This window comes from Dreissena polymorpha, chromosome 4, assembly GCF_020536995.1.
Source record: "Dreissena polymorpha isolate Duluth1 chromosome 4, UMN_Dpol_1.0, whole genome shotgun sequence".
Lineage (NCBI taxonomy): Eukaryota > Metazoa > Mollusca > Bivalvia > Myida > Dreissenidae > Dreissena > Dreissena polymorpha.
Genome location: NC_068358.1, coordinates 30,874,619 through 30,890,228, shown reverse-complemented (window position 1 = coordinate 30,890,228; position 15,610 = coordinate 30,874,619). Strand labels below are relative to the sequence as shown.

The 15,610-nt window shown below is 33.4% G+C and overlaps 1 protein-coding gene across 1 annotated transcript in view; it reads left to right on the top strand.

The window, feature by feature from the left end:
- Positions 1-550: 550 nt before the first annotated feature.
- Positions 551-15,610, top strand: part of LOC127878320 (uncharacterized) — an 85,944-nt gene continuing 70,884 nt past the window's right edge. Inside the window, exons 1-2 of the mRNA XM_052424843.1 lie at positions 551-663; positions 937-1,548. Of these exons, the coding sequence (XP_052280803.1) occupies positions 1,485-1,548 (64 nt within the window). The 5' untranslated portion in view covers positions 551-663; positions 937-1,484. The remainder of the gene's footprint in view (positions 664-936; positions 1,549-15,610) is intronic.

Sequence of the window (15,610 nt, the reverse complement as noted above, 5' to 3'; positions counted from 1 at the left end):
CGCCTAAGCTTGATTTTCGTTAAGGATGGACTTCCTTGAAACTAAAAATACCATAAAAGCGGAAAGTGTCGTCCCTGATTAGCCTGTGCATTAAGCCCAGTTTTATCAAAACGCTGCTTATTTAATATGACTTTGATATTATACTATAAAAAGCGAGCACATCTTGAAAATGTATTGTTATACGTGTTTCAGATTGGATTTAAGATGGCATGTAAGTGCCTATTAAACACATAGAAACCTTGAACATGTCAATCCCAATTTTATTATAAACAATCTGACGTTGCAACATAGACATTGTCTGAACAATTACAGATTCTATAGATTGTTAATTCTAGATTTGAAGTTAATTGCACCCATGCAGTTGTAGACACTCTTGTCTAATTGCGATCCGATAAATGTTTAAACCACGACTAGATATACTTTTAACAAACGCCGGAGCCTGGCTCACTATCGGAAAATAGACAGCTGTAAGGTGGATTGCAGCAAATATTGCAAAGTTTATCGGCAAATAAAACAGGGAAATGCAACCTCATTTGCCAACTCCGATAGTAGCCCGCTGCTCTCATTGAGAAAATCTGAATAGTATGAAAACTCGATATTAAATCATAATTTGATGATGGAATATTATCGATGCATATACATGGATATGATCTGTGCATAGTGGTACGAAAATGTCATTTTATTAAATTCAGTAACAAGGTCAATGAAATACGAATATTCTTTGTTGCAAAATAAAAGCAGCATAATTATTATATTATTGAGCTGAAGGTATGGTTTATTCTATTTTTTACAATGACTCAAGAATATGTTATATATTTTATAGTATTATAATATATATTTAATTTTGTTTCATACACAAACGAGACAATACAGAAACAATATAAGTATTGTTAAGTTTTACTTTCACAATATAAATTGTTTATTTGTTTATTTCAGTGGAATAATCCTGTCGCGAAGAGTGAACTGTAAGCATCGTGGAATACCTTAAACCGATTTGACGGTGCCTCAGTCTTATTGAGGAGGATCAGTTATAGCTCAGAGCACAATAAACACGGCCTAGTAATCCCCGATGGACGGCACAATGATGGGAACAGACGCAGTAGGACATTAGGAAGTTAGAGGCGGAACGTGCAACACCGTGTAAAACACTAGTGGATTCATAGCATGTGATATTTTTTGAAAAAGAGGATACTGTTGAAATAGTGTTTGGTGATGAAAAACTTAAAACTGTGCATGAATGTATATGCAAATTACTTAAGAAATTAAGCTATGTGTATTTAAGTATATTACAACATGGAATAATTAATTAATCAGCTTCATTTAAAACAGTTAACAGCTGATAATTTGTAAAGGGACAGCTTATGAAATAGGTATTGAAAGAAAGTGCGAACACAACTGCGAATTTGTTGATGTAACATAAACAATTCGAAACAAGAGCATTGTGTTTATTGTGTTATTCGGACCTGTTCTTTGGATATGGAATCATGACAAGTCTTCGGTGCAGCGGAATATTTATATTGTTCTTAATGATACTGGTGTCATTTCAAGGTAAGTGTTGGTTTAAGTTCTTTAAGCACTGCAAACAGTTGTATGAGATTACTATTATTGTTAAAACTTAAAAACTACACAAATGGTAGGATGTGTCTCTTGTAGTATTTAAAACAATATAAACACCAGACCTGATTAAAACGAAGCATCAATTAATTCTTCTTTTTCTTTAACAATCTTGATTTGATTAAAGATTACAGCGTATCATTAATGAAAAAGGATGTACATTACAGTATGCGTATGTTCAGTTCAACGCAGAGCTCTTATACATACAGTACAATATGTCGGACGTATAAATGTCGAATACACTTAAAGCTGTACTTATATTTTCTGTCTGTTCTATATGAAATTCATGTGTGTTGGCAAATCTCATGTTTTTGTGATGTATACATTTGATTTTAAGTCGTTGTTGCTTATAAGAGCATAATTTTAAAAGCTATTAGAATTCCATTTAACGTGGAAAATGTTAAGCTCTAAAACTAGTGTAATTATATCAAACCATTCATGAGTTAAGCCTATTTTTGATCCTATACTGAGTTTGTTAATGGCAAACCTCTTTATTTACATTTCTGGAGGCAATATTTAAAGTCAATATCTTTTCATTTTATTTCTAATTCAAATTTTATTGTATAAATATGATCCCATATGCAGGCATTGTGATGCTTATTGACTCAGATGAAAAGAATATTGATCATAAATTGCGAGGGCGCACGTGTTTATTGCTAATGAGACTGTGACAATGTTTTGAATATTTGAATTGCCGAACATGTTTTATACATGGATAAACTAAATTTCATACAGCCAAAAAACATGTTTCAGGCAACAAATGTTCATTTGACTGCATAATCGGCTAAATCAATAATCAATTTTTAATATTTATCGTAATACTATGTGTACAATATGTGATACAAGTGGCGCATTTTAATGCATCAAAACATTAATAAAAGAACATGCTTAAACACAATTAGGCAGAAATGTTTTATTTAAAGGAACTTATTCACAGATAATCAAAATCATTATTTTCCGATTTAGTCAGAGATTCAAAACGTATATTCAGGTAGCTATATAACAACAACCACGTACGGCACTGATAATAAAGCTTCATTTATGAATATCCATCATTTGAAATTTATACAATTGACCGTGCTCTGTTAAAAAGGGGTTTAGTGCAAGTGCGCAAAGTTTCGTCCCAGATTAGCCTGTGCAGTCCGTACTGGGTAATCAGGGACGACGCTTTCCGCTTTTATGGAATTTTTCGTTTATAGAAAATCTCTTCTTAACAAAAATCCAGTTTAGGCGCAAAGTGTCGTCCCTGATAAGCCTTTGCGGATTGCACATGCTAATCTGGGACGATACTTTACGCACATGCATTAAACCCATTTTTCACAGAGCACGGCACAATTACAAAGCGTGACACACGCGGGTCGATTTTACATGTTTGAATGTGTATGGTGTTTTCGTTAAATTGTGGTTCAACACGTGGATAATTATATAAAGAATTTAACGCATGCATTTTGTATTGTTTTAGTTAAACTTAGTTAATGCCTAAGGGCGCTGGTTTAAGCCAAACTTTTTTCAGACTGTTTTCTTTCATTCCATATACTCTATTCGTGTTAGTATTATGGGTATTAGATTTTCGTGGTTAAGATCTAAAAAATAAAGGTATTTACCTACACATTTGACAAAATGCCTTTATCTATGAACAATTCCTTTTTTGTGTCGGTGTAAAAGGTCACCATCTGCTGTCATCGTTTGAATAAGACACCGTCACAAAATGAGTTATGCAATTACATGTAATTTAATCAAACGGTCTCAACGTTTGGTTTTAGTTTGCCGATTTTACTGATCGCTGTTCGTGAAAAAATCAGCAGGTTTGATACTAACATTGAACTTTGGGATCACATAAACCAAACTCATATAAAGACACAACTCCGCCCAACACATATTTAAGAGCTAGCTGTACCCTGGTTCAGAAGGGCACGTGGTCAATAAACAAACCCCAAAACGCCTCCTTAGGTTCGTGACAGACATTTAACCAAATTGGTTTACTTGCTGAACGGTTTTGTTTTTGAAACATTGGTTATGGCTCAGTTATCAGTTTATTGAATTGTATCTGATTTGAATATCACCGACACGTTAATGCATTCATTTTGTTCGTGCCATTCTTCTCAAGACATTGTAAATATTTTGGAACACATGCTGTGTTGTTGTAGTCGTACTGGGTGTAATGTTTTCATAATGACACTTAATTTGGTTCATTTAAACAAGAATACACGAAGCTACTTTAATAAAAAGTCGTAAGTGTTTACTTGGTTTTCATATTTTTTTAAATACAAATCACACAGTGAACACATACAAACAATAATTGAGAGATAACATTTAGATATTTGCCAATTAAAACAAAAATGCCTAAATAATTGCTATTATAAAGTGGTATTTTATATTGTTATTTTGGCATTGCTTTTCTTCATGTTTGTCAGATCTTAAATTGTCATCATTTATCATTGAAGCATAATGCGTAATTATGTTTGGCGATTATTGGTATTATAATCACATGCATACGTATATCAAAACCAATTGTATATGTTTACGCACACGCATAACGCCCCTTTTTCCAAGCGCGCGGCTCTTATTTTGCGCAGCTGGAGTTTACAAAACCCAGCCAGAACATTGATGTAATTGAAATATATCGCTATAATTATCAGGTACTGTGTGCTAATTCCTTTTTGTTGTCGACAACATCTTGAGGTATTCTTACGAAAGGTGTGCGATCAATAATGAGTGTTGCGAAATTCGCAATTCAGGAATTACGATCATTTTTAATTATCGTTTTTCAGTACAAAATTACTTTTAATGACAGTCATTTTAATCGTTTTATGGCTCATTGAAATAAAACAAATAACTATCATCGATCTATAGATAACATTTGATTGTCTAAATGTGTTTTGTTAATAGCATTGTTTTTCATTTTAAAGCACTCAGCATTTAATGTACATGAAAATTTTATTTATGTAAACAGTCGTAAGTAAATAAATTTCGTTGTACAGCTTAAAGATCTTATTTTTATTTTAAGAAATAAGTAAAACGGGTTATTTGAGGCATTTTCTAATGATATATACGTGACGATATTATTTGTAAATAAGATCGCTAAATCGTTAACATAAATTTTAATTGAAATATAAAGGACTTGAAAATACGAACAAGATGATAAATAATGTAATGACTCATTTTTATATTAATGATTACCTTATTAATAATAGTTAAATAATAAAACCCTTTAGAAAAGTGTTGTGTATTTAAATTTGTTACTTTAATTGCCAATGATACGAATCAAACCTACACAACATACGAGGTCACAATGTACACACGCTACACGTTTGAACACAAGTATAAATATATATTTATATATTATAATATATAATATTAATAATAATTATTATATTATATACGAGGTTGACAAGCGATAACACGCCAGGTTGACAAGCGATAACACGCCAGGTTGACAAATACACCCGCCAGATCGCTATAAAGGGTGACAAATGTCATCATTGTCGTATCGGCGTCCTTTTGTCGTTCGGGCTCGCATATTTGTCATAATTGCGTGTTGCTGTGCTGGAAACCGCAAACACGCTTCAGTGATATTGCAAAAAAAGCCACTAGAGTTCTCTGAGTGTAGCAATAGTTATGGCTTCAATCTGAGATCAACATTTTTAAACAATAATGTAAAGACTATGGTAATTATGTTTCAAGTTTAACTCGCAAAACACTGAACAGAGGGTCGCGTATAATGGCTGCTGTATGCATATGAACTGTTTTGAGAAGTACTAAACTAAAGTTTTAATTAAGGTGTGCATGTGTGTAGGAAAATCTACATCGAAGTCCTAGTGATGATAAATTAGTTTTATAAATATGAAGAAATACGTTAAAAACCAATCGATGAACAAGTAGCGCGTATCGAATATTTCCTTATTAAATAAGCGCCTACAATTGTTCTAACTTCCTACATACAAATGTGTAACACAGGTACACTAATAAAGGCTGATCCGTGTCTTCCTTAGTCCTTAATTGACTGGCAATTGACTGATATCTCACCGATGGCATACCGCCACGATTAAAGGGGTAATAGGAAAAGAAATACGGTCAGGCTTGTAAGAGTTTCAGTATACTCACCTTCCTACGTTTATGCGAAGTATGTTTAACGCAGGAAATGACCTATAAAGCAATCGCCCTGTTTAACTAGTTTTCAAAATTCTACAATACACGTATGCTTCTTGTTGTTGGTACTGGAAATTGTTGTTCTTTATTGGTTTTCTGAAAACGCTTACATCTTTATCGTACAGGGCTATCTGATATGACCGTTATCTATTCCTTTATCTGTCTCTCCAAAAGAAATAAATAAAACATAGATTATTTGTGATATGTTTAACTGGTGGTATTCTTATAAAGGCATTTAAAGCCATTTATTCCGGACTTTTGCGACATGATGCTCTTACCAGTTCATTTATAAAGGTCGGTGGTAATGTTATATTATAACCTCCATACAGTAGCAACTGATATATCTTTTAACTTGCTTTATGATGCTCTTTTCCTATTTTCAATTCTTTCAACAATGAATAATTTTCATTCGTTCGATGCGTACATATAGTGATAACTCAGACACCCCATTTAATGCTCTTCTGGAATGCGGCAAAGATATGATCGAGGAAATATGTCCGCCTCTGGTGATATTAATTGAAAAACATGCGCTTTGAAGTAACTTATTTATATGAATTGCTTATTTGCTATTAAGGTGTTATTATAAACATTGGTAAGCGACACACATGTTTTTGCGATGGAATGGGACTTTTTGAAGTAATATTAGTGTTACTGGCACATCTGTTCGACATAAGTATGAGCTGTTTTCTCTGTTATAATCACTCATTAGCCACATAGCTTATTAAAAAGCGTTAATAAAGCGAAAGAATACTTGGCAGTAATTGATAGTGTATCAATAAATATTGTTTATAATGCAATAGAATGATGCGATTTGTTTAATGAGTGTTACGGTTTACAAATATTAAATGTGAAACCAACATGTGTTTTTGTTCAGCTTAATTAACGTCCCTCACGCCTGGGCGTAGCTAACATTTATACATTTAGGCGAAGTGCATTAAACATGAAGCAACAGTATACAATATACACTTGCATAAGTACATATAAACACAAAAGCAATCTGGTTTCTTCTTTCGTTTAAAACAAAATGTGTATTGGGGTTATGCATTATTATCATTGGTTATGCATTATTATCATTAAACATATTAATAACATATATATTAATTGTACAAATTACATTATAAACCCATGTTTGAAACCGCTCTCCTTTTGGTTACCTACATAACTTATCAAACCATTTACACAAACGTCATTTTAAATTCGCTTTTTAACAAAAAAGATTGAATAATCACAATTGCAATCAAAACACCGAAAGTTAAATCACAAAAAGGGCCATAACTCCGATAAATATATAGTCGGTCGCCCTGTTTCCTTCCCCGACGCCACACCATTAGCAACTTCCGAAGTCGCATCCACATAATGTTTTCTACGAATAGACTTTTGGGCAAACACCACTTATAGTGTGACTGTCTAAACGATTTCTGGCCTAAATATTAGGGCAGCGACTATTGTTTCTGCCCTGCCGCCCATTTACTACGCCCTAACACAGGTACATAAAACTTTATAGAAAAAGTCTTCCTTAGCTTGCTGCAATGTATGTATTAGAACAAAAAATAAAAAGACAAGTTCACTCAATAACGATTTGTGTTAGTGAAATTCTTACAAAAAGCAAACTATAAGTTGTATCAATAAAATCATCCTTAGTAACAGTCAAGATATCCTTTACCTTACAATTATGATGTATGGCCAAATATTTATTATTCTAACACTGTTATTAATTATTATTCGCCTTATGCAGCACAACATGACACTTATTAATCGCTCGATGTGTGTGGGACGCATGAAACATCCCCACGGTTGTGCTCTGTTTTAATTATGAACACAATTTGAAGTTGAGATTCTTGTCAATTCATGAATTCGTATTCAGTAGAACTAGTAATCACGTATATCAACATATCATACATAGAAACCGTTCAAAAGCTGTCTTGTCAGTGCTTGTTGATGTATAATATAAGTTTGAATCCATTCGTGCATGTTCATAATCAATGCTAATCTATACTGAGTTTTATAGTTATGTATGCTAACTGGTGGTTGTATATTGCTTGAAAACTCAGAAATAATAAACGGATTGAATACTGTTTAGGTAAATGAAACAGACGTATATAGCCCTCATCTACTCAGTGAGATGAATACAATATTATTAGATTTAAATGCTTATGTGAATTAAATTAGTATAACTCCAGAGTAAATGTTTATGATTGCCGCCCGGCATAATATGGCATTTAAAAACAACAACGCGTTATTCAATTGAATTGTTCATTTTCTGTATGATAGTAATTTGTTAATTACAAAATTTAACTAAAGTTCAAATATACCGGAAAGTGCTCTTGAATGTTATAGGCTCTACAGATATAGCATTTGACAATTCATTTGTTATCGGAAAAAATACAGATGCTTAAACGACTTATTGACATTGTATCTACACTAAAGAAACACTTGACCGGCTGAATACCATCAGTAAGCATAAGGCGTTTAAACGCGACACGCGTTCAATAAGACATATGGTAATGCATCACGTTTGTCTAGCGCTTTCTTAATTTTCATAGATCGTCTTACCTTTAAACATAGCAGCATATTTCGAAATAACTGAACGCCGTTTATAAATTGGACGGTGGACAAACATGTCTTGAAACAGGGTAGAAACAATTTTCAGCCAATTTACATTATCCATTGTGACTTTAAGCGTACATTCAATTACCATGTCGTTTTATATAGTTTGTAAGTCTGATTGGGTCATTGTCGACCTGAAATGGCTTGAAGTAACCCGGGGGTGACTAGAAGCCGATTCTTGTCACCCTATGGTGACTTCAAGCCGATTAATGTCACCCTGGGGTGACTTCAAGCCGACCGGGTGACTAGAATCGGCTTGAAGTCACCCCAGGGTGACATGAATCGGCTTATAGTCACGCCCGGGTGACTTCAAGCCATTTCAGGTCGACAATGACCCAATGAGCGTTTTTAAGCCAGTGTATTGTTAGTAGTCTGTACAAATGCAAGACGACACGATTTATGAGCATGCGATGGAGTTAGATTTCGCATATCAACATTAAGTTTTTTCAACTTTATTCCTAAACGATTCGTTGTATTTCATGCGACAATAAACGTTATTTTTTATTTTAATTGAGTATTATCGTATTTGGCCATAGTATTCGCACACAAAACAAAATAGTTTTACATTTTTAACCAGCCTTCATTTATAATAATGATACCCTATCCTATTGATAATTTGGTGCATTTTAACCTGCAAAAGCTTTGTCGATAATTTTCATATAAGCAAACACTAATATCGTTGCATGATACCATCTTAGTTTGAAAGGGTAATACTCAACTGATTCGCACCTGAATGTTGAAATAACATCACACATTTAGATAGCAGAGATGAAAATAATCCCACTTGTGTGAGGATTCTTCTCAATTAAAGAAAAATCCAAAATGCAGTTTAAGTTAAACGTCTTCAAACATAAATATGAGTCGTGCTCTGTGGAAATGGGTTTACTGCATGTGCGTCAAGTGTCGTTCCAGTGGGTTTACTGCATGTGCGTCAAGTGTCGTTCCAGTGGGTTTACTGCATGTGCGTCAAGTGTCGTTCCAGTGGGTTTACTGCATGTGCGTCAAGTGTCGTTCCAGATAAGGGATTAGGGGACGTCACTGTGCGCTTTATGATATTTTTCGTTACAAGAATGTCTCTTCTTCGCAAAAATCCAGTTAAGTGCAAAGTGTCGTCACTGATGAGCCTGTGCGGACTGTACTTGCTAATCTTGGACGACACTTTATGCACATTCATTTAACCCCTATTTCACATAGCACGGCTTATATGTATAGGGCATATTGGTATTGAAACATGAACACTTACTTGGTTAATGACATCAACATTATTGAAGTAGGTAATCAAAGGATGGTAGTTTAAGTACAATACTTGTTGTCATTCGTTTACGTTTTATGTATGCTCTGTTTTGTTCAGTCTCAAAGACAGATATATGCACATCACTTCCCAAATTATGTGTACATTATTGAAAAAATAACAAACTAAGTCGCTAGACGTGTTTTAGTAATAATGTTGACCCATTACTAGAGTTAGTTGCTTGATTTACACTTTGCACTATTCAATAGTTTTCATGTTTTTTATTCTGCCATAAATACACTGGATGTAAACGTTTAGTTTATTAAGTGTTCACCCAGAAATATTAGATGTTTAATTTTGAATGATATGTTTTTATCAACATATTTTTTCCGTGTCTTTTAAGTCAAGCACGCGTATTTAAAATGCACAGCTGGAATTTACACACCACACTCGCAAACGGACTGTAATTGCTTCAATCGCTTTATATACTTGCAAGGTACTGTTTGCTAATCCGAGCTTGTAAGGCACGCCAGAATGAGGCGTTATGGAATTTGCGCAGTTTCTGAAGTGAGCTATATACATAGGTGTGTTTACAAGATTATATATTCAATACGATATTATTCGTTGGTCAATTGCCTACACTAAAGAATTCATAGCAAAACACTTGTACATGCTATTTTCGCTTGTTCGTAAGCATTCATTTTAACTCTGTCACTATGAGGCATTTCACTAGATGATGATCCGTTAATATGTTTGAATGCTGAAGAAATCGCAAGACAAATGTTGTTCATTGCGTACGTTTGACTGGTATGTAACCCTAATTCATATATTAATACACTCTGGATCAGCAGACGATTTATTTCATAAATCAATCTCTGGGTTATTGGTCGCCATCTTTCGAACTACTTTAAAAAGTACAACAACAACAATAACAGTAGGAGACAAGTTTAATTGCGAAAAGTTGAAAAATTGCGTACATGTGTCACGGTTGTTGAGTGAAATAGTGTTATTTTCAACTGTGTATGAAGCATGTGAACTGGTAGTGGAATAACCGATTTGTTGGTGGAAATGGAATTTAGAAATATATCTAATAATTCATCATCGTGTAGAATTATCATCAGCATCATTTCTGTGGAACATTGCACTATTCAAAATACAAGTGTTTCATAGCTATGGTGCTTTTGACATAGTTCACTAACCATCAAGACTGAAATGATTCATGCACACAGGTAAAGTAAATAATTGAATTTGTGCAGAATGTTTATTTTTTACAAATTATTATTTAATTTGACCAATTTATTTTAGATTGATTGCACTGAAACTCAAAGTCTAAAGCTTAGTAAGACACTTAAGCCAGTTTTCTGAGAAGAAACAATACTTGTTCAGAGTATAGCAGGCTCATGCGGCCTCTGGTTTATTTATTTGGCCTCGGCCTTTAACCTGGGTCGCTTTGATTTCAGGTGTTTAGCCCCCATATCAACAAGGCTCTTGACCCTATATGTAGTTATTCATATTGTTTAAAGATTTTGAGAACCCTCACTCGGTGCCAGTGGGGATAAAACAGGGACCTTCTTATAGCTAAATGAATGCATCAAATATGCCAGCAACACTTTATAATCAATAACTTTATAATTGATGATTCTGTTCTTTTAACTACATTACTAATTTACCAAAACAATGTGAAACACATTTTTATGCCCCCAAAGGAGGGCATATAGTGATCGCACTGTCCGTCTGTCTATCCGTCACACTTTGCATTTAGGTTTCGAAAAAATGCTCATACCTTCTATGTCGCTTCAGATGTAACATTCATATTTGGTATGCATGTGCATATGGACAAGGCCTTCCCATACACACACAAATTTTGACCCCTTTGACCTTGAACTAAGGGTCGGCGTTTAGGTTTTGAAAAATGCTCATAACTTTTATTAAAGCGTTTATCGGGGGCATATGTCATCCTACGGAGACAGCTCTTGTTTTTGCTACTGTCCTCTGCACAAACCATGATATATCTGCATATATGCATCCAACCAAATCAGTAAAACTATTTGTCACTTAATTACAGTAAACTTATTGCATGTTAACTTTTCAACAATATATATATACATGTATATATAATCATACATAACAGATCTTGAAAAAAACACACATCAAACTTCAAATTGTTTTAGTAAATTATAGGCTTTAATTGGTATTGTGACATTGACACCACTCATGCATGCGACTATACAATTATACAACTATGGAACACATTATTTATGAGAAATTCCAATACATCAACATATCGTCTCAGATTTAAGGCAGATAATCTAGTGCTTTTTTGCTGCCATTTTTACTATTACACATATTTTCATTCTATGTTATGATGCATTGATCTTGTTTCTAAATTAACCAAGCAATCATGTTAAACTTTTGAAGAAAGATGTTGTCTGATAAATATAGAAAATATAATCACTACAAAGTGAACAAAATCCAGTTGAATACTGTGACCAACAAAGATTTGCCAAAGAGCAATTCAGATCATGATTTAAATTAAATACAAGTAATATGAAAGTCTGCCTATTGGATCCCAGTTAAGACTTATTTGTCAAATCTGCACATTAATTTTCCCTTAGCCATGTAGAATTGGGGACTAAATACCATCAAGTCATGTAAAAAGGAGCAGGGTATAGCACGCTGCTATTGATCTCTTGAGCTTTCACATGAATTTTACGGGCAATTTTCATACAACAAATGATATTATATAGTGTAATGATAAAGCATTATGAGCACAAATTATACCTCTTACTAGTGGTGCAAAAATCATTTAAGTGTCACATTTCAAAAGAAAATTTATATAAAAAGGTATTATTAATTGTTAAAACGTTATAAAGGTTATTTCAATTCACTAAAGCATTTAATTACAAGAACAAGTGCATTTTATGTCCATTACAATACATGTAACAGTATTGGCATTGTATTTATCTGCATTTGATGTGCATTTAATACACTTAAAAATGCAGACAAGACACACTTCTAACAGAAACAAATGTATTTTTTTCTGCATTTTTCCAGCATAAATACTCTTCAAGTGTATTTTTTATCATCCCAAATACACTTTACCAGGAAAAAGGTATGTTAAAATGCATTTTTAGTTTTTTCAAATGCATTAAGACACTCTTTTCTTTTGCAAAAAACGTTGAACAAAAACTTGAAAATATTTAATATACTAAAGTGTAGTAATAATTAAAGTTTTGTATGAGCATCAAAAACAGTGTCAAATTCATACCAGTGCCTATTTAGTAGCAGTAGGCCTTATATGGTCTACTTGTGGTAGACATAATGCATTTTGTATAATACAACATACATAAATTAAAAAATATAGCTGCCCATACAGTTCAATACAATGTTCAATTAACTACACTATGCAAAGTTGAAATATGACATCAAGCTTGGAATAATCTTTTCAATAATGAATAATATGCTGTTTTAATTTATAAGTGAAATAGACACTTGCATATAAAAACTGATTTTACATCAAAACTAAATGTTTAATTTGATTTTTAGCTCCACTGGCCAAAACCTGTGTCCATCGTGCATCCATGCATAAACATTTCCTTTAAACATCTTCTCCTAAACTACTGGTCCAATTCTGATGAAATTTCTTAGGAATGTTCCTAGGGTGAACCTCTTTCAAATTTGTTCAAATTATGCCCCTGGGGTCAAATTTGACTCTGCCCTGGGGGTCACAAAATTGAAAATTTGCTTAAATAAGGCCTATTTTGTGAAAACTTTCAAAATCTCCCGTCCATAACCATTGGGCCTAGGGCTTTTAAATTTGGTATGTAGAGACATCTAATAGTCCTCTACCAAATTTGTTCAAATTATACCCTTGGGGTCAAATTTGACCCTGCCCCGGGGGTCACAAAATTGAACATATGCTTATATAGGGTATATTTTGTGAAAACTTTACAAATCTTCTCGTCCATAACCATTGGGCCTAGGGCTACCAAATTTGGTATGTAGTGGCATCTTATAGTCCTCTACCAAGTTTGTTCAAATTATGCCCCTGGGGTCAAGTTTGACCCTGCCCCGAGGGTCACAAAATTGAACATATGCTTATATAAGGCCTATTTTGTGAAAACTTCAAAAAAATTCTTGTCCATAACAATCCGGCCTAGGGCTATCAAATTTGGTATATAGTGACATCTAATAGTCCTCTACCAAATTTGTTCAAATTTAATCCCTTGGGTCAAATTTGACCCTGCCCCAGGGGTCACAAAATTGAACATATGCTTATATAATGCCTATTTTGTGATAACTTAAAAAAAAATCTTGTCCATAACCATTAGGCCTAGGGCTATACAATTTGGTATGTAGTGACATTGTATAGTCCTCTACTTAGTTTGTTCAAATTATGCCCCGGGGGCCACGAAAACAATTATATGCTTATATAGTGCCTATTTTGTGAAAATTTTAAAACTCTTCTTGTCCTTAACCATAAGGCATAGGGCTACCAAATTTGGTATGTAGTGACATGTTATAGTTCTCTACCAAGTTTGTTCAAATTATGCCCCTTGGGTCAAATTTGACCCTGCCCGGGGTCACAAAACTGAACATACACTTATATGGGGCCTATTTTGTGAAAACTTTAAAAATCTTGTTGTCCATAACCATTGGGCCTAGGGCTACCAAATTTGGTATGTAGTGACATCTAATAAACCTCTACCAAATTTGTTCAAATAATGCCTCTGGGGTCAACTTTGACCCTGCCCCGGGGGTCACACAATTGAATAAACGCTTTTAAAGCGCCTATTTTGTGAAATCTTTAAAAATCTTCTTGTCGAAAACCATTTGGATTATGGCTATCAAATTTGGTATGCAGTAACATCTTATAGTCCTCTACCAAGTTTGTTCAAATTATGCCCTTTGGGTCAAATTTGATCCTGACCTGCATGTCACAAAATTGAACATTATATACGCTTATATCTTGCTTATTTTGTGAAAACTTTAAAAATATTCTTGTCCTTAACTCTAGGACCTAGGGCTACCACATTTTGTATGTAGTGAGATATAGTAGTCCTCTACAAAATTTGCTCAAATTATGCCCCTGGGGTTAAATTTAACCCAGCCCAGAAGGTCACAAAAGTGTACATGTGCTTAAATAGGGCCTATATTTAAGTATTTGCACATGCAGAGAAATTTGTTTCAGCCTTTTTCAGCAGTGGAGCGATACAGGGCCATCATGGCCCTCTTGTTTAGATACTCAAAAAATGAAACCGGTTTCATGCTTGCATGAACACAGTTTATAAATTCTGTCAGAATTATAAAATATGCAATTACTATAAATACAAATGCCAGGGAAAAGTGCTTTTTGTACTAAAAAATTCGAATGAAAATTACAATAATACATTCTGAATACTTTAGTATGTAATTAACAGTTTTGTCTGAGAAAATCACTAAATTTTATATATTTATTCAAATTCACATAAATCATATTTCAAAAACACATAATTACTTCAAATCCTTTCACACAATACTGAAAAAAATGCACAGTTTCTGATTGTTATTGATTCTTTATTAATTTATACATGTACCATTTTTTAATCTTGATGCATCCTCAATTGTATAATGCACATCTTAATCTGTTTTAACAATTATAATATAAAGATTAAGGCTGACTCAGTAAAATAATAATCCATGATTTCTGCAGTACTTGCAGACAAACTAGGAATACTGCTGTGATATTATCTATCTATCTAATAGGATATAAATTTGGCTTCAATAGAAAAAAATCAAAGCATACACATGTATAAAATGTGTATGTATATATTAGTTAAACTTAAATTGATTGACCATCGATAAAAAGATATTATAATATATGTATATATATATATATATATCCTTGTAAAACTAAAAATTAAATATGTATGTTTCTATTACATCATTTAGGACTTTTATTTTCAGACAAAGTAGAGTGAAGCTTAAAACAGTATTCAATTGTAACAGTCAATTTTGAGAAAATCAACG